The sequence below is a fragment of the Stegodyphus dumicola genome, chromosome 4, assembly GCF_044657685.1.
Source record: "Stegodyphus dumicola isolate Sdum_Otavi_A_Nest chromosome 4, ASM4465768v1".
NCBI classification, from domain to species: Eukaryota; Metazoa; Arthropoda; class Arachnida; order Araneae; family Eresidae; genus Stegodyphus; species Stegodyphus dumicola.
In genome coordinates, this window is record NC_140771.1 from 227,489,980 (window position 1) to 227,509,925 (window position 19,946).

General features: G+C 34.5%; 1 protein-coding gene across 2 annotated transcripts in view; it reads right to left on the reverse strand.

The window, feature by feature from the left end:
- LOC118184327 (metabotropic glutamate receptor 3-like) overlaps positions 1–19,946 on the reverse strand; it is a 150,714-nt gene that overhangs the window by 44,398 nt on the left and 86,370 nt on the right. For both annotated transcript variants that reach the window (XM_085816065.1, XM_035353989.2), the window contains one exon: positions 3,940–4,217. In XM_085816065.1, coding sequence (XP_085672191.1) covers positions 3,940–4,217 — 278 coding nt within the window. The remainder of the gene's footprint in view (positions 1–3,939; positions 4,218–19,946) is intronic.

The window sequence follows — 19,946 nt, forward strand, 5'->3', positions numbered from 1 at the left end:
ACATATGTATTTTAATAATTTTCTTAAAATCAAATGTACAAATTAATTGTTAATAGTTATGGTTTCTTTTCTTTGTAATTTTTTAACTGCTTTCGGAGTAGCCGTGATTTTGGATCAATCGTAGATGTCATATGTTCAGAAATTATCTCCAGTAAGATCACAAGTCTACAATGCATATGATGTGTACTAAACTGGTTTTATATAATTTTTATAGACTTTGGTTTTTATATAATTACGGGAAAGCCTCGAGGGCTGTCTTCCTAAAGGAAGGGATGCCTTCGTGGAAGACTTTTTAAGAATAACCGGCTCCTATACACGTTACATACGGAAAAAACCACGATAAGGTCCATGCAGCCAGCCCGTTCGCGGAGTTCGAACCTCGGACCAAACTACCAGTATTCATCGATTTTACCGCTCGGCCGCTGGTGGACTGAGAATTAAATGTGTTTTACTCATTTACATAATTATTAGGATTATCATTTGAGATAATCGAAAACTTATTAAACGACCGAGAATCTTTATGTACTTAAATTTTAAACCATGTTAGTGGCTTAAATTATTGATTTTGCAACCATTTACATGCCTTAAATTATTTGTTAACGAATGCAAGAGACATCTAAAATAGGTTTAAAAACATAATAATTTTGATAATGCTATTTGGTTTCTGCAAACTTTAGCTTATGTGAATGTTTCATTGTTAGAAATTAATTTTTGTAGAATGATCTGAATTCTGTAGTACGTTACCTTTTAAATGTTATGCTGAAAAATGTAATAGAAAGTACATTAAATTAAATTTGAATCTGATCGGAATAAATACTTGTAGATTGTTAAAGCAGCATTTCTGCCCGTAATTGAAAAAAAAAAAAAAAAAAATAGAAAATTTAAAAAAATAAATTCTGTTAAAATCTGGGAATATGAATGTAATTCATTTGGGACTACAATAAATGGAATTCATTTACTAAGGCCCTTAACGAAACAAACCTTACACTTCATTGCTTAATAATGTGGACTTATAAAATTAAACAGCTTAATATACACCTGTCCTGTTTTACAGATTTTAGGAAAATAGTATTGATGTATTTTTCTAGACGAGGGAATTATTTCAAAGAAGAAAAGTTTTTAAAACATTTCCACATCATAACGCAATAACAGCAAACAACTAAATTACATGTCATAGAATCAATTTCAAAGAATTCAATTGCTAGTTTACATTGTAGAGTTCCTCACTTCGGAATTCTAAGTGAATGTTGGAAGTGAAGAATCTAAGAACTGATAAGCGAATAATCGCTTGAGTTCGGTGACAAGAAACAACAATATTAGAAGGGTAACTAACCCTTTATTATTCCAATAAGATTAAAAAAAACTCCGCCTGGGAGTGTACAAGCAAAGCCCGCACTTGGACTTGAACTTAAAAGACTAAGAATTAAACTAAAACTAAGATTAACTAAAGATTGGTGTTTGGTGTATTCAATTATGGCAAAGCACACTAGGGCTATCTGCTTAAGGGGAGGGATGCCTTTCGTGGAGGACTTTCTAAGGGAAACTGGCTCGTATACACGTTACACATGGGGAAAACCACGAAAACGCCCATGCAGCCAGCCCGTTCGCGGGATTCGAACCTCGAACCGAACTACCAGTGTTCAGCGTCTTTACCGCTCGGCCGCTGGTGGGCAGATTAACTAAAGAAGTATAGCCGAAGCTATCAAGGTTCAAATCGAGTTGGCCCCTTAACTTATTTAACTACGACGCTTAGCAAGGGCCTGAGTACGGCCGAGCGTAATAACAGCTTTGAGAGATAGAGTGGCCAAAAAGGTAGACGAGCGTAAATCAGAAACTCTGATTCTCTCTGACTCAGTAAGTAACTTCTTGGTTTAAATACCGCTCCTCCTCATTAAATATTCAGCAAGATTCCAAAACTACGTTGTAGCCGGAAATAGTAAGTTGAAGTTAAGAATTTGACAGGAAAGGAACTTTAACTTAAAATTTAACTGTTAATAAAATTAACATAATCCTTACAACATGAAGCTAAAATATTAAGCTTATAAAAAGACAGTGTGTATGCTAATGCTATCATTCAGCTATTTCATTTCAGGCAAATCAGGGAAGACCTCTTTCGCTGCATCCGAACGGTGCTCGTGCAAAACTATAAGTGGTTAGTTCGGCTTAGAATTTGAATAAAATTCTACCAAATTTCAGGACGATCAGACACAGCTCACTTTCCTGCAGGCGCAAAAATGTTAAAGCAAAGTTCCTGAAGGCTTATTGAAGTATTTTTCTTCAAATTTGATTTCATAAAGAATCTGAAATTTTTTTGTTGACTAAAATGTTAACGTTTCTTTGAAAGTTACGAGAAAACGAACTGATGCTTGAAAGACTCAAGTAGTCAAAGGTTTAGTTAAAGGTTCTAGGACAATTTTCGCAAAGAATATTTACAAAAACCTGAATGATTTTGCTAAATTATAGCGAATGAACAGTAGTTAGTGTACGTTAATGATAAAAAACTGAAATTCGTAAACTTTGAATATTAGAAAAATAAATCAGATCTTAACAATACCGTAAAGAAATAAATAGAAAGGTAAGTTAAAACGTGAAGATTATATTCAAAATATTTATAAGCAAGGCACATTTATTTGCATACAAACATAGACAATCATAAATTTGCTGCAAACAATGTTCAACATCTTTTAATGTTTTTTTTTCGAGTTGAAATAGATAATTGTTACAAGAACTGATATTTGACGAAAAATTATAAAGACTCATAAAAGAACTCTGCTAGTTATTTTCCTGATAAGTAGAACGTTTTCTAAATAGTCTTTGAATGCAGAAAGAAAATCATATTGTAAGAAAATTGCACTTGAAATTTTATTTAATACGGAAGTATTTTTCATAATACCACATTTAGATTTAAAAAACAACTCATTAAAATACTAATGGTGTGGCTTTTGCAGTGCATTCTAATCGGTTGTTATTTTGCTTTAAATCGCATTATATCTACTTAATGCAGAATACAAAAACTAAAACCTAACGAAACGCAGTACTATTTTTTTAATTTAAAGACTGAGCCAGATTATTAATCATGAACCCTTTTATAAAAATTAATTTAAAGATAAACACAAAGGAATGCATAAAAATATTCTCAATTAGATAAATAGTAGAAAATGTTTTAAGAAATATATTGCAGTCAAAGTTCTCATTATGACAAAACTCAAGTGAGGAAAAAATTTCGAGAAACGAAAAATATTATTAATGATTTGATCAATAATAAAAAATATGTCATTTTTAATAAATGACATATTTTTGATTATTATTAATAATAATAAAAAATATGTCATTTATTAAAAAAATTTCATTTCGATTGGTTTGGTTTATTAGATTACGGCAAAGCACTCGAGGGCTACCTGCCTTAAGGGAGGGATGCCTTCGTGGAGGACTTTTTAAGGGAAACTGGCTCGTATACACGTTACACATGGGGAAAACCACGAAAACACCAATGCAGCCAGCCCGTTCGCGGGATTCGAAACTCGGACTGAACTTTCAGCGACGTTACCGCTCGGCCGCTAATCTTCATTTCGAATAATCCACAATGGTATAATCAAAGTTCTACTTTATAAATCAATAAAAAGAATCATCAAAAGTTTCATCCATAAAACCAGCATAGAACATCCGACATAAAAAAGTACCACATTCTGCAGGTGTGCTGTACTAAAAACTCTAGCTCGCTGTACTAAAAACTAATAAGAAACAGAAGTAAAAGGCTGTGTTTCGAAATATCGGTTTCCTTGAAAATTTATCTTTTTAATATATAGTTTTAAAAGTTCTTATAAGCATATTAAAATAAATCTTTTTTTAATTCTTTTGAAACAATAACATATTAAATGAAATATATGACAAAATTATCATCTTCTCTTTTACAAAATGTAGTTAAAAAAAACTGCTTACCTTCTGTCGAATATAAGGCAAACTGAGACCCAAGCAACCCAGAAGACCAATGAGAAGGCAAGCGAGATTCCTATGTATACGGCTTCTTTGTTATTTTCCTGAAGGGAGCGTGCTCTTATCGATGCTACCATAACCAGGAAAAGAAGAAACATTACGTAACACAAATATTCTATCCTTTCTATTGGCGTCTTCTGACATACAACAGATACTTTACCATCAAATGCAAATGATACGACATCGGGAGGTTCATACACGAACCATTGAGTAATTATGACTATCTGTAAAGTATAAAATAATATTTATAAAGAAAATTTACATAATAACATTGATGTAAAATATTTAAAAAGAAGAGTTAGTTTAAGATATTCGAAATTTCTATGCAGAAAAGATTAATTCTTATTTTTCTATCATTTGTTAAATTTTTATTATTATTAAAATATTAATAATAACTTATTATTTACTTAATATACAGACTAGCCCAAAAAGTACTTCAACTTCAGTATCATATTACTCGACTTAAAATTAACTTAGAGACAGTAAAGTTTAACGATGCGTCAGTTAAAAAATGTTTTTTCTGTGTTAAGGTAATGAATAGTTCTGCCTTTACAGGACATGAGAGCAACATAACTGAAAAACAAGTTTTCTTTTCTGTTGCTGGCTGGTAGAAGCAAGATAAATGAATCGAAGAATGGAGTTTTGCTTTATTACCAGAGGACAGCTGCCAGAAGGGTCAATGAGACAGGACTATATGCCATAAAGCTCACTATTTGCGTCCCATTCACTCAGTCCACAAAATAGAGAGTTTACAATGGTGTATACAACAACAACACTGGAGACAGCTGCAGTGAGCTAACACTGGAGACAGCTTCAGTGATCTCTTCACCGATGAGTTAAGATTCGGTCTACAACCTCATTCTCGAGGATTATTGATATGGAGGGAACTTAGGATCCGATACCATCTCAGCAACGTTATGGAAAAGGATGATCATGGTGCTGGAGGAATGGTGGTCTGGGTAGGGATCATGCAAAGCACCCGCACACCGCTCCACGTGTTTGATACTGGTTCCGTAAATGCTCAGAGGTACAGGCAGGAGATCCTATAGTCTTAGGTGCTACTTTTCAGGGGTGTTGTTGGCTCTGAGTTCATATTTATGGACGACAGTTCTCGACCACATAGGGCCCACCTGGCTAACGACTATCTGGAAGGCGAGGATATTTTCTGAATGAACTGACCAGCCAGATTTCCTAACCATAATCCCATTGGGGAAATGCTTGAGATGCTCTTGGGAGAATTACCGCAATGCGCCACCCCACATAGAACCATTCAGGAGTTAAAAAATGCTCTGTTGGAGGAATGGGTGCTACTTCTGTGGAAAAATCCCCCAAATGATTTATGTATCGCCGTTAGAGGGCGCTTCGCTTCTGAAAAGGAATGTTAGTTTTTAGTTTGCGACGTAGTTAGTTAGCAGTGAACCTTCGATGCAACGAAAGTTGCTTTGTAAATAAAATGATTATTTTTGTAGATTGTTGAAGTATTTCACTTCATTTAGAATTAGAACCACCTTTCGCAATATGGCGCATCGGTGCCGAGAACCTTTGGCCAATTTAGAAGTTTGTGTTTTTTAATTTTGGATATCATTTTATGCGAAGACAGCCAAGGTAGTAAGCCTGTATTTTCTATTTTTATATAATATGGAAGATCTTATTGCTAAACTGAAATCGAAACTAAAGGTACTGAGGACCGGAGTGTCCAAGATATTAAAGAAAATTGAAACCGAACTGAATAAAGATCATAGTAGTATAAATGTAAATGTATTGGAAGAAATTTTAGACCAGTTAAACGAAAAATCAAAATCCTTGAGCAATTTAGACGCTGAAATAGAACGAGAATTAAAAGTCGGAGAAGACGAATTTGAACTTGAAATCTCATCCGCTTTGGAATATGAAGAGAAAATACAAGTGTGGCAGTTTAGAGGAAAGAAAAAGTTGAAAGAGTTGAATAACTTGGAAAATTCGGACAATGCAAATAGAGACATTTCTAATGAAACCGTTACAGAATCCCAAAACGAAAGTAACAAATTCACTCGTCTTCCAAAATTAACGATCTCTAAATTTTATGGTGATTCTTCGGATTGGTTAGAATTCATAGGTCAGTTCGAAAATGCGATTGATAAAAATCCGAATTTATCAAAAATAGAAAAATTAATTTACTTAAAAAGCTTTCTTGGTGGCTCAGCCGCTAAAGCTATTTCTGGTTTCGCTCTCATCGAAAAAAATTACGAAGCTGCTCTTCAACTGTTACGTTCCAGATTTATTCAAAAGAACATCTTAATTAATTCGCATTTAGGACAACTCTTAAGTACTTCACCTGTTAGAAATCCTAATGATATAAACGGATTAAGAAAACTTCTAGATCACGCCGAAGTACAGATAAGAAATCTTGAAGCATTAAAAATAGACTCTGATACCTACGGAAATCTCTTAACGCCTTTAATTTTGAAATTACTTCCTAATGAATTCGTTCTTGATTATAGCCGAAAAATTAAAGACGAAAATTGGGATTTAAAAGGTTTGTTAGCCTTTTTGAGGAACGAAGTATTCAGTAGAGAACGCGCGGCTTCTGTTAATTATAATTCTAGAGAAAAATATTCGCGATTGGAAAAGCATTTGCCCTTCAAACATAAACATTCTCCAGCCATAACGAGCAAGCCGTCTACAGTTGAGTTATTAGCGGCGTCATCCGAATCGCAGTGTCTGTTCTGCGGGAACACAAATCATAAATCTGCGGATTGCGAAGTTTTAAGTGTAGAAAAGAAAAAGGAGATCTTAAAAAGTGAATCGCGGTGTTTTTTATGTTTAGGTCGGTATCACCGGATCCAAAATTGTAAACAAAAAATAAACTGTGCCTTCTGCTTTAATAAACACTCGAAAGCCATTTGTTATTCACTCCATCAGAAAAAAGATAATGAAAAACCTGAAAAGAAAACGTCGGATTCGAGCGTTATTTCCGCTGTTTCGTCATATAATTCCGATGAAAATAGATCTAATAAAATATTATTACAAACGGCTTCTGCATTGATCCGAAATAATGATAAATCTGAAAATGTCAGAATTCTTTTTGATAATGGCTCAATGAGATCTTTCATAACCAAAGATGTATCTACTAAAATGGAACTTCCGATTGTTAGAAAAGAATCACTTTCTGTTTATTCCTTTGGTGATAAAAGTGCGTTAGAAAAAACCTTTAATGTTGTTAGAGCAAAACTAGAAAATGTAAACGATCCTAATCTTAATATATATATTGAGCTTCTTGAAACCGAAAATATATCCAATACTGTTATCTCTCCTCCAGATTTGAACTTTGCTAAGAAAAATAAAATTTTACAAAATTTAGAATTAGCAGATTGTTGTAGAAAAAGTGAAAAAATTGATATTCTCATAGGGGTAGATGTCTACTATTCTATAATTACTGGTAAAATTAAAAGAATTTCAAGAAATGTAGTAGCCACAGAATCTTTATTTGGGTGGTGTTTGCAGGGTAAAGTAAATAATGATCATAGTGAATTATTAACTATGAAAGTAATTGTAAATGAAAACTTGATATCAGATCAGTTACAACAGTTTTGGAAGCTAGAAAACTTGGGTTTGGAAAGTGATACTCAAAACGACAAAACTGTTGATTTAGAAATTATGAAATCTTTCGAATCTGATATCAGGTATAAGAACTACAGATACCAAGTAAAATTACCTTGGAAACCGAATTCAAAACATTTAATGGAAGATAATAGGGATATAGCACTTGAAAGATTTAAGAAATTGAGTAACAAATTTAAAATTGATAACTCTTTGTTTGTTCAATACACAGAGGTTTTAAAGGATTACGAGTTAAAACATATTATTGAACCAGTTCAAGAAGACAATCAAAATGATAAAACCCTATTTTATTTACCTCATAGAGCAGTCATCAGAAATGATAGAGCAACAAGCAAACTAAGAATAGTTTATGATGCTTCAGCCCATAAACCAAAAACACTCTCTCTAAATGACTGTCTATATACTGGTCCGAACCTATATCCTGATATTTTTGATTTATTGATAAAATTTAGACAAAATTCGATAGCCTTTACAGCGGACATTACACAAGCATTCTTACAGATAGAGTTAAATGAAGAAGACAGGGACGTTACACGATTCTTTTGGAAAGATGATCCTAATGATAACAATGAAAGTTTGAAAACCTGTAGATTTACAAGAGTTTTGTTTGGAGTAAAATCTAGTCCCTTTCTTCTAGCTGCTACTATTAAGCATCACCTTAAAAAATATTCAGAAATATATCCTGAAACAGTAGAACTCTTAAAGAACTGCCTGTATGTTGATGACATTATTGGTGGTCAACAAAATTTAGAACAAGCCCTGAAAACAAGTTTAGAAATTGTGAACATTTTTAATGAAGCTAGCATGTCACTACATAAGTGGCATACTAATTCCAAAGAACTCAAAGATATTTGGCATCGCAAAGAATTTTCGATGCAAGAATCTCCTGAAGTTGTCCCAATTAAAGTGTTAGGAATTAACTGGGATACGGATAATGATAATTTTTATTTTGACACTCAGCACTTGACAAATTTCATTTCCTCGTCAATCAACTCAAAACGCTTTCTATTGCAAACCGCAGGCCGTATTTTTGATCCTGTCGGATTTTATGGCCCTTTCACTATAAGAATAAAGTGTCTGATTCAGGAAATCTGGTCTGCCAAAATTGATTGGGACGATGAACTGCCACCTGATCTTAGTTATAAATGGAAAGCCTGGTACGAAGAAATTGAAGAACTGAACCACCTCAGAATTCCCCGCTACTATTTAGAAGGAATATTAGATGCAGATGTGAAACAAATAGAACTCCATAGCTTTTCTGATGCTAGTTTGAAATCTTATGGATGCGTGGTATATCTGAGAATAGTTTTGAACAATGGAACTTTTCAAACAGTTTTTGTTGCTTCCAAGAGTAGAGTTGCACCTCTGAAATCCCTTACACTTCCTAGATTGGAGCTTTTGGGTGCGCTTTTATCCGCTAGATTGAGTGATAAAATAGCAAAATCTTTAAAATACGAAGTAATCCCCTTCCACTGGACTGATTCTCAAATAACGTATTTTTGGATTCAGGGATGTCCCGAAAGATTTAAATCTTTCATCAAAAACAGAGTTTATGAAATTCAGAAACTAACTGAAAGCAATAATTGGCATTATTGCCGTGGGAAAGATAACCCCTCCGACATCATATCACGAGGAACTACTGTTGCTAATTTAAGAAATTGTTCACTTTGGTGGTTTGGACCAGAATGGTTGCAAAACATACGTATAGACTGGCCAGTTCAACCGAAGTTTGACGTGGGAAACGATAAGCAACTAGAACTCCGTAGTAAGATATCTGTTTATGACGTTGTTGTGAAAAGAGATGATCAACTATTGGATATAACAAAATTCAGTAATGTGCTGAAATATCTCAGAATTATGGCATGGGTTAGACGTTTCGTTGCTAAGGCAAGAAAACTGCCTGCTAATAGTGGAACACTAAGTGCTTCTGAAATTCAGGACACTGAAATTTTTTGTGTTCGTAAATCCCAGATGGATTTCTTCACAACTGAAATTAAGGCTCTTCAATCTAACAAGTCAATTTCTCCAAGCTCTGATATATTCAGCTTGGCACCGTTTCTTGATGAAAATAAAATTCTTCGAATTAAGGGAAGATTAGAAGAAACCGAATATACAGTTGACGAGAAGCATCCAGTTCTTCTTCCTAAAGATTCCAAATTTACTGAATTAATTGTAAAAAGGGAACATAATAACGTTCTGCATGCGGGAGTTGCAGCAACTTTAGCCAAACTAAGACAGAAATTTTGGATTCCTAAAGGCCGTCAGTTGGTAAAAAAAGTCTTAGGGAACTGTTTAATTTGTCGAAAATACGCAATAAAACCAGCGAAACAAATGACAGCTCAGTTACCTAAAGATCGAATTGTTGAAACTCCACCTTTCTATGTTACAGGCGTGGATTTCACAGGTCCAGTTTACATCAGGTCTGGAAACGACATTCAGAAATCATACATCGTATTGTTTACGTGCGCTGTTACACGAGCGTTACATCTAGAACTCATTTCCAATATGTCTGCAAACAAATTCATTTTGGCTCTCAGACGTTTCATTTCGAGAAGAGGAAACTGTCGCACCTTTTATTCAGATAACGCGAAAACTTTCAAATATGCTGCCAAAGATTTACAGTATTTTTACAGCATAATTAAAAATACAGAGTTTCAAAATTTTCTAGCAAATGAAGGCTTGACTTGGAAATTTATCGTCGAGCTTGCTCCATGGTGGGGAGCTTTTTATGAACGCCTTATGAAAACCATAAAGGAACCGTTGAAAAAGATATTAGGCAGAGCTCAATTGAATTTTGAAGAATTTATGACTGTGTTGACAGAGGTCGAAAATATTGTGAATAGACGTCCTTTGACCTATGTTTACAACGATTTACATGAACCTGAACCGCTTGCACCGGCTGATTTTCTATTGATCGGACATAAGGATGAATATCCATACAACTTTGCTGAGATCCTGAATAACTCTTCAACAAGAAAGAGTCTAATAAAACGAAAAGAATATCAGACAACACTTATAAAACAGTTCTGGAAAAAATGGAAAAATCAGTATCTTCTTGAGTTGAGAAATGCTCACTTCTTCGGTACACCAGAAGCCAAGAAAAATCTTAAAATTGGTGATATAGTTTTACTTGAAGGAACAACTAAATCTAAGTTCCTCTGGGATTTAGGTCGAGTAATTCAAGTCTTCAAAGGACGTGATGGTCTTGTACGATCATGTGTGGTAAAAACTAAAAAAGGGGACCTTAAGAGACCTGTGCAATTGATATACCCCCTTGAACTATCAGACTGAAAATGAACTAATTTTGTAACCTTTTAATTTTACTTCTTATATTTCATGTTCACTAACATTAATTTTAGGTAATTAGTTTAGTTATTACTAATAATTTACTGTTTGTAATTTGAATTAATATTTACGTATTGAGTAACATTTGAGTTGATGCAGTTAACTATATTTGTTTATTTTATAGAATTTTCTTTTGCAGTTTATATTTACATCAGTTGAATGTATTTGATATGTAAGTTGCTTTCTTATATTTTATTATTTGTATGCTGAAATCGTGATAATTTTTGCAGAAATTATCAGGTGGGGAGTGTGGAAAAATCCCCCAAATGATTTATGTATCGCCGTTAGAGGGCGCTTCGCTTCTGAAAAGGAATGTTAGTTTTTAGTTTGCGACGTAAGTTAGTTAGCAGTGAACCTTCGATGCAACGAAAGTTGCTTTGTAAATAAAATGATTATTTTTCTAGATTGTTGAAGTATTTCACTTCATTTAGAATTAGAACCACCTTTCGCAATAACTTCCAAAGACCCTCTTGAGCTCTCTTGTTAACAGGATGGCTAGTCGTTGTGCATGCTGTCTGTATGTCAGAGGTGACTACACACCATATTAGTCACATTGTCACTGCCATCTTTAAACCTCAAGTTTGGAGAGCATTGGCTTCTTGGCCATAACTCATGCTAAGAAATGGCATTTTCTTTGCTGTTCTGTACACATTGTACATAGTCATAAAATAAGCTATATTCATTTTATTCAGTATTACTCGAGATACTTGGGAAATAGTGCTCAATTTCTTAATTTTTTCCCCCCAGTGTAGTATTTTTTAAAGATAATGCTAAGTAACCTCCTTTTCACAATGCGATGTTTTCTCTGAAATCAAGTTCCATTGAAGGTACGTTTTCACTGGAAATAAAAGAAACCGAAATTTTTAACTTCTTTCACATTTTCTGATTTTTCACTATCGAATATTGGTTACCAAATTAAGTGTGAGTTGGTTATTAAGTATTAAGTGGTTATGAAATTAAGTATGAGCAACTATGTTTTTTAGTTTAGTATAAAATAAAATTCAGAAACTGGAAATATTATCAAAACTTAATTTATATTGCATGTTATTATGAAGCAAATGAAAAGCTATATACAAATGAAATAAACGCGTAAACTATTCAAATAATTCAAGTAGGATCTTTAAAATGAAATATGAAAACTTAGGAAAAACTCTTAATTTTGAAAAAGAAATATATAAAAGTACATCGCACGTAATAAATATCTATTCTTTGATGATTTCGAATTATGCTGGGGAGCTTAGAAAATACACGGGTCTGAAAAAATGTCTAATTAATGTACAATTACATAATTGAAAGCAATTACAATTCTTATAAAGAGAAAAAAAATAAGTATTTGTGATAATTATTTCTAAATTTTTGGGTATTGGAATATGGCAAAGCATACGAGGGTTACATACCTAAAACGAAGAGATGCCACGGTGAATAAATTCTTGTATTCATTAAAGTTTTAATAAAAGTCATATTTCCGTTGAATTATTCATCGTGGTTTTTGTAGCAAAATACTTGCCCAAAATGTTAACATGAATCTAATGACAAGAGATCGTAACTGTGAGCCTATTACACCTTGTGCCCTTGCTGTGATTGAGCAAGATTTCCTGCAGTAACTGTGAAGCAAATACCAAGATTTAATAGTTTTGCCTGGCACATTGCTTTTAAAATGTTAATAGTAAGCAGATCCAACACGGATATTTGTAGTTTTGACACTTATCATACTATTGTAATTAATAGGACTAGCAAAATCATGACATGTCGCCTATGGTATCTAATAAATATCTGCATGATTTGGAACATGACATTGTCTGTTGAATTATTAAGAGCGATAATTCGCTGAAGCAATTAGCTAAATTCCGTGGTTAGCTGTTATATGATTCGGGATGTTTAAGGTATTTCAAACCATAGAAATTATAAACGTCTAAAGGAAGCAGGTGGAGAAGCGAGCTGTGTGCTGATCAAAAATACCAATACAAGAGAATAAAAACTTTCCGCAACATAAACGGTAAAATATTTCATTGAGCCCTGTTTAAATTACAAACTTTTTGTTGCTTGTGAGGTGATATGTACTGTTTTCAGCCTTTCTGTTTTTTCAGAAAAACTTTTGATTTTTCCGTAACATTTTCTGAAGATTGTTTATATTTTATTTTATTTTATCAGTTTATCGTTCTTGTCTCTGACATTTTATGACTTTTCAGAATTTTTGAGGTGAATGGGAAACCTGTAAATAATGACTCAGAAAGTCCTCAGTGACTCAGAAAGTTAAACGAAGTCGGTGTAAATTTAATGGCTTTCATGGTCAGAAATGGTATTATAGTTAACACACAACTAATTGGAAGAAAGTGTTTCTTAAAAGTGAAGATATAAAATCCAAACATCGTTCAGACTACAGGAATTAGAAAATTGAGAAAGCGTTTTTGGATGTTAGTAAAAGCTAGACCTGCATTATGAATTTTATTTCTTTATTAATAAATGAACTATTTTATTTAATTTAATGAAAAAAGAAAGACTGATATTTTAAAGGTAAGGTGGGTAGAGTTTAAAATAAAGAAGCTGGCAATAAATTAAATTCCTCGTAATATACCACATAAATTAAAGGTGCTTGAAAGCTAGAATACTAAAGAACTGCGTAGCGACTATTAATTCTTTCTACTTCTTTTAATTCTTCTGAGTTCTTTTAATGCAAACAACATGTCCAAAGAAGAATTACATTACTCTTTATTCCAACTCAAAATGAATTAACAGATGGCCGCTCTCGGGCATACAATAAGCCCCCACTTGAGCTTTAATTTAAAACAGAAAATGCAAATCTAAACTATTGATAACTATGGATTTTCGGCTGCCCTGCTCCGAGTAAACTTAATCTCACTGCAGTTCCACTCTCCCTTTGGGCACGTCGTGGAGGTTCAACCTCCACTATTACCCTCCAGGAGAGCAGCGCACCACCTGGGGACGGGCCCCAGGCAGCACCGGTCGTCTAATGCTCCTACCAGTCGCTTGGGCGAGCCCGTCGCAGCGGGACATTACCCAGCGACCCCGGGGGAGACCCCCGGGTTACTAGTACCACGCCGCGCTAGGACGTGCCAGACTCCGGGGCCAGCCAATAAGTGACCTTTCCCAGAGCCTTCAGAACCACCAAGTTCATAAATTTTATACCCCCGTGGCCGAGACTGCCTAGGTACAGATCCTAGCCAGTAGCTTCGCAGAGTTCTCTACGTCGACCCCCGGGGGGGAAACTATTGATAAATAAAATTAATCAGTCGAAGCTGCAGAGAATCATTTAATGGAGTTGGCGCTTATTTAAAGATCCCTGGCGTATATTAGAAGACGCGCAGAAGTTACGGCCGTAGTAATAGTAAGGCTAATAGCAAGAACGGTGGCCAAGATGTACAACATGCTCTCCTACTGAAGTGACCCAGACTTCAGCTTAAGAGCTCGTTTCTACCTCTTTTGCATAAATCGTAATCCTGAAAATCCATCCTGTTAGGGAAACGCTAAATTAGAATATATAGGGAAGGCTTGTTCCAAGATAAAAAATAACTATTAGAAAATTAATGTGAAACCCTACATCCTAATTATCAGTAAATTCTTGTTTTAGTGAACTCCTAGAGAAGAACAAAAACGTGCGCTGAATAAACTGAGTTTTTTAAGACTAAATCTTTGAAGTTATTCAATAAATACTTTATATGGCTTGTTCATGCGATGCGTGCGTTGTTATACAACAATTTCAAATTAACTAGAAGTGGACTGTACTAAATATTTTATTCGACAACTTTAATCAAATGCGTGTCATCTTTCAAGCGATGACTTACTACTAATAACAACAGCAATAAAAAATAAAACTGAGTAAGCGTTTACAGGGTTGCTGTAATGAACATCTGCGCCATGCAAGGCGCCAAGAAGAGAAAAAATGACGTAATCTTACAGTTAAATAGTCTTAATGACTTAACATACCCCCCGGCATTGAAGGGTTACTTCAATAATTTCGTGCGATAATACTCATAATAACCTACAAAATTGTACAATTACTACCTTATACAATAAAGCAATACGAATAACATCTCTTAATTCAATATAATAATATTCAATTTTCAATAAAAATTTTATACACAATACAATGTACAATACAAGTTTTAATAATAATAAGCTAACACTTAACTAACTTAGGAAGCTTCTTCTTGGGGTAAAATTGCAATTTTTGTAATTCCACGCTTAATGATGCCCTTTGCTGTCTGTATTTCTACTACTCTAACCTTACCGTCAACTCCAGGAAAAATTCTTGTAATGCGCTCTAACACCCATCTACAGACAGGAAGCTCCTCCTCCTTAACTAGTACTAGCATACCTATTTTAATATTCGTTTGTTCTACCTTCCATTTTGAACGCTGTTGTAGTGTGTTTAAATAGTCCCTATGCCAACGATTCCATATCAACTGGACAAATAAGGTAGTTCGTTTCCATCTTGAGAGTCTGTTTTCAGGTATATCAATTAATTCGGGTTCTACTATAGCATTCAAGGGTCTTCCAATGAGAAAATGACCGGGTGTTAATGCCTCTAAATCATTTACATCGGAAGATAAGGGAGTAATAGGGCGAGAATTTAAAACAGACTCTATCTGAGTTACTACAGTTAATAACTCCTCGAAAGTCAACCTTGCATTATCTACAATCCGCTTTAAGTGATATTTCACGGATTTTATTCCAGATTCCCATAGTCCACCAAAATTAGGTGTCCGTGGGGGAATAAACTTCCATACTATTCCTTCTTCATCTAAATAATCTGCTAATTTTTTGTCAGGATTTCTAATTAAATTGTTAATTCTTTGCAATTCGGCATTTGCGCCAACGAAGTTTTTTGCGTTGTCTGAGAAAATGATTGAGCATTTTCCGCGCCTAGCAATAAATCTCTTTAAGGTGGCAATAAATGCGTCAGTGGTGAGATCACTCACTAGTTCGAGATGCACTGCCTTTGTTATAAGGCAAATGAAAAGAGCTAAATATACCTTATGAAGATTTCCTTTCCTCTGTCCCTTGTACCTAATAAAAAATGGACCGCAAAAATCGGTGCCGACATGATTAAAGGGTGAGCTTGGATTTACGCGCTCTGCAGGTAATGACCCCATAATTTGTTCGATAGTGACTGGTTTATTTTTACTACAAATTATACATTCATGGGTAATCTTTCTAGTTAAATTCCTATCTTGTAATGGCCAAAATTTCTGTCTCATAAAACACAATAATGCTTGCGAACCTACGTGTAAATATTTCCGATGATAATGCTCAGCAATCAGCTTAGTTAGTTTGCATTTAACAGGCAAAATTATTTGATGTTTTTGTGAAAACATTACATTGGCCCCTTGTAATCGGCCTCCTACTCTCATTACATTATTTGCATCCAAAAAAGGGTTCAAAGAAAGTAAATTACTTTTATTATTAACGGGTTTACCTTGTGCGAGGGAGTTGTAATCTGAATAAAAACTACATTTTTGAACCTCTCTTACTAAAAAGGATTCTGCCTCATTTAACTCCTTTGAACTTACTCCTCCTGTTCTTCTCTGTGCTCCTTTCTGTTTTGAACACCTAGAGTTCCAAATGAACCTGAAAATATAACTAACAATACGTAATAATTTTAAATAATTGTTAGTGATATCTAGGATATTATCAATAAAATTTGAAGGCAAAGTGCATAAACAAGCAATGTCAGTTCTTTTTCTCAGTTCATTAGAAAATGTCTCTGTTTTTTCTAATTGTTCAAAGTCAATGTTCTTGTTAGGTATGACACCCTCACTCAAGAATGGAGGACCTTTCCACCACAGATCAGCATCATGCAGCTTGTCAAAACTCAGTCCTCGGGAAATAAGGTCTGCTGGGTTCTCCTCTGAACGCACATAATTCCACTGGCATGTCTGTGTTAGGTCTTGGATCTGCAACACTCGATTAGCAACAAAAGTTTTTAGTACATGCGGAGGATTCTGAAGCCACGCTAACACTATGGTTGAGTCACACCACAGACATATTTTGCTGATGTCCAATTTCAATAAAGGCACCACCTTTGCAACAAGCTGTGCTAGCAGTACAGCTGCGCAGAGTTCCAGTCGAGGTACTGTCAGCGGTTTTAGTGGAGCTACTCTGGACTTGCTGCAAAGAAAATGTGAAGATAAATTATTGTCACTTCTACATCGTAAATAGATGGCTACTCCGTATGCGTGTTCTGATGCATCTGAAAATCCATGAATTTGTATATCAGAAAAACTATCCTGTAAAACATATCTACTGACTTTCAAATTGTTGATAGATTGCATTGAATCAATAAAAAGTTGCCAATCCTTAATTATCCTTTCGGGTAGCGGATCGTTCCATCAAGCTTCAATAACCAAAGTCTTTGGATGAAGATTTTTGCTTTTGTTATCCCTGGACCAAGCAGTCCTAATGGATCATAAATGCGAGCAATATCAGACAACACTGTTCTCTTTGTGTAAGTAGTTGGTTTCTTGATGGTTGATTTGTACGAAAAACAATCTATCTTTGGATTCCATAATAATCCTAAAGTTTTGATGCTCTGATCGTCATCGAAATTACTGAAAGAATATTCCTCTTGTCCATCCGAAAACTGCAAAAGATCAGGATGATTATCACATCATCTGTGCAGATGCATTCCTCCACGTGATAATAGGTTAATCAATTGCGACTGTAATTCTTTAGCCTCTATTAGAGTATGGGCTCCTGTGAGTATGTCATCGACATAAAAATCCCTTTGTACTATTGGCGCTGCTAACGAAAAATTATTTTTCTCGTCTTCTGCTAATTGATTAAGTGTGCGTGTTGCTAGATATGGTGCGTTGGAAGTACCGTAAGTTATAGTCTTCAGTCTATAGATCTTAACTGGTTCTTCTTCACTACTCTTCCATAAGATGCGTAATAAATCTCTTTGATGTTCTTTAATCAAAATCTGACGATACATTTTTACAATGTCTGCTGTGAAGGCAATTTTATGCGTTCGAAATCTGCAAATAATATCAAATAGTTCGTCTTGAACTAACCCTCCATTCAGCAGAATATCGTTTAACGAAATTCCAGTAGTCGTAGGAGCAGTGGCATCGAACACTACCCTAAGTTTAGTGCTAGGTTTCTCGGGCCTGAAAACCCCATGGTGAGGAAGATAATATGAGAAACTAGAGCTATCCCCTTCATCAATTTCTTCGGAATGGCCTAATTCATTATATTCCTTAATGAAATCTTCGTATAAGTGTTTCATTGCGGGATTGCGAGTGAAGCGTTTGAGTAGATAATTTAGTCTTTTGCTAGCGTTTTCTCTCGATTCCCCTAAAAGGCTAAGTCCTTCCTCCTTAATTGGCATTTCCACTACGTATCTGCCATCATCTTGCCTCGCGTGTGTACGAAGAAAGTGCTGTTCACAAAATTCCTCTTCCTGACTTTTCACTTTTTTTGCTTCATTAATACCTTCAATCTTCCAAAACCTTCTCATGTTGTCAGATAAATTATCCCCATTTTCCACAAACCCACAAAAATTATCAACACTGCCTTGCTGCGGCATGCGTACTGACCCGCTAACAATGTATCCAAAAACTGACTGATGGAGAATCAGGTCTTGCATATTTATTCTATTTGTTCCCAGTAAATCAAAAAATATTTCGTTAGATAATAAAACATGTATTTGACCAGGTTTATAAAACTCTGGATCAGCTAAACCAATGAGTTGCAACTGCTTAACATCAGGAATGTTTATATATCTAGCAGGCGTTACGCGAGTTATTTTTGGAACAACAAAAAATTGTAAGGTACGAATAAAATCTCTAGTAGCGTTAGCGATGGTTGCTATAGCTTTTTCCTTAACACCCATAACTGTACCATTGATACATGAAATAGAAGCGTTTATTTTTCTTTTCTTCAAATTCAATAACTCAGCACCTTGTTTAGTAATGAAATTATTTTGAGAACCGGAATCCAGCAAGGCTCTCAGCGAGATAAATTTTCCATCATTACCCTTAACGAAAATAATTGCAGTTGAAAGTAGAACTTGTTTATTAAAAGAACTGGAAATATTCAGCGCAGTACCGTTAATGGACTTTGCTTGGTTGGTTTCATTAGTGTCACTAACCTTTTGGCTGTTTGCCATTGGAGTAAATGTATCAACATTTGGAGAAAGATTACTGCTTAATTTATTAGTCTTGTTTGTGATTTGATTCGATGTGCCATTTGCTTTATCGAAATTTTCTTCATTTCGATCAAAATGTAAGAGCGAATTGTGAAATTTTTGACATTTTCTGCATGTATTAGAACTTTTACAGTCCTTGATTGTGTGGACCGAAGATAAACAATTGAAATATAGTTTTTTTGTTTTTACAAATTCAAATCGTTTCTTGACTGTTAGATTTAAGAATTGCGCACATTTCAACAATAAATGATCAGCTTTACAATAAGGACAATTTTTTGAATTTTTCGAAAGTGATGTAAGAGCTTTGGTATTAAATGAACGTTTCGATTCCCCATGCGGAGGTTTGTAATGTGATAGGGTGCGAGCGTGTTCCTTCAAAAAACATGTCAGTTGTTTAACCGTTCCTATCTCGTCTTTTTTAAGTGACCTTTCCCACCAACACCGAGTATTTCTATCCAACTTTTCAACTAATAAATAAACAATTAACGTGTCTGAAAATTCTTCCACCTTTTGCTCCAATGCTTCCAAGGATCGTAAACATTCATGCACCTTATCGATAAATTTTAAAAGCGACGAAGTAGAATCACTCGTTTGAGGTATAGAAATTAATTTCTTTATGATAGAATTGATCAAATCTTTTTTGTTGCAATAGCGATCAACCAACAGATTCCATGCTATGTCATAATTCAAATCTGAAATTGGAATGGACTGAATAATATTTAAAGCGTCTGCCTTACACGAACTCTTTAAATATTGCAATTTTTGCGCATTAGTTAATTTGCTATTTTTATGCACAGCTGCGGAAAATAAATCCTCAAATTCAATCCATTCTTCGATTTTC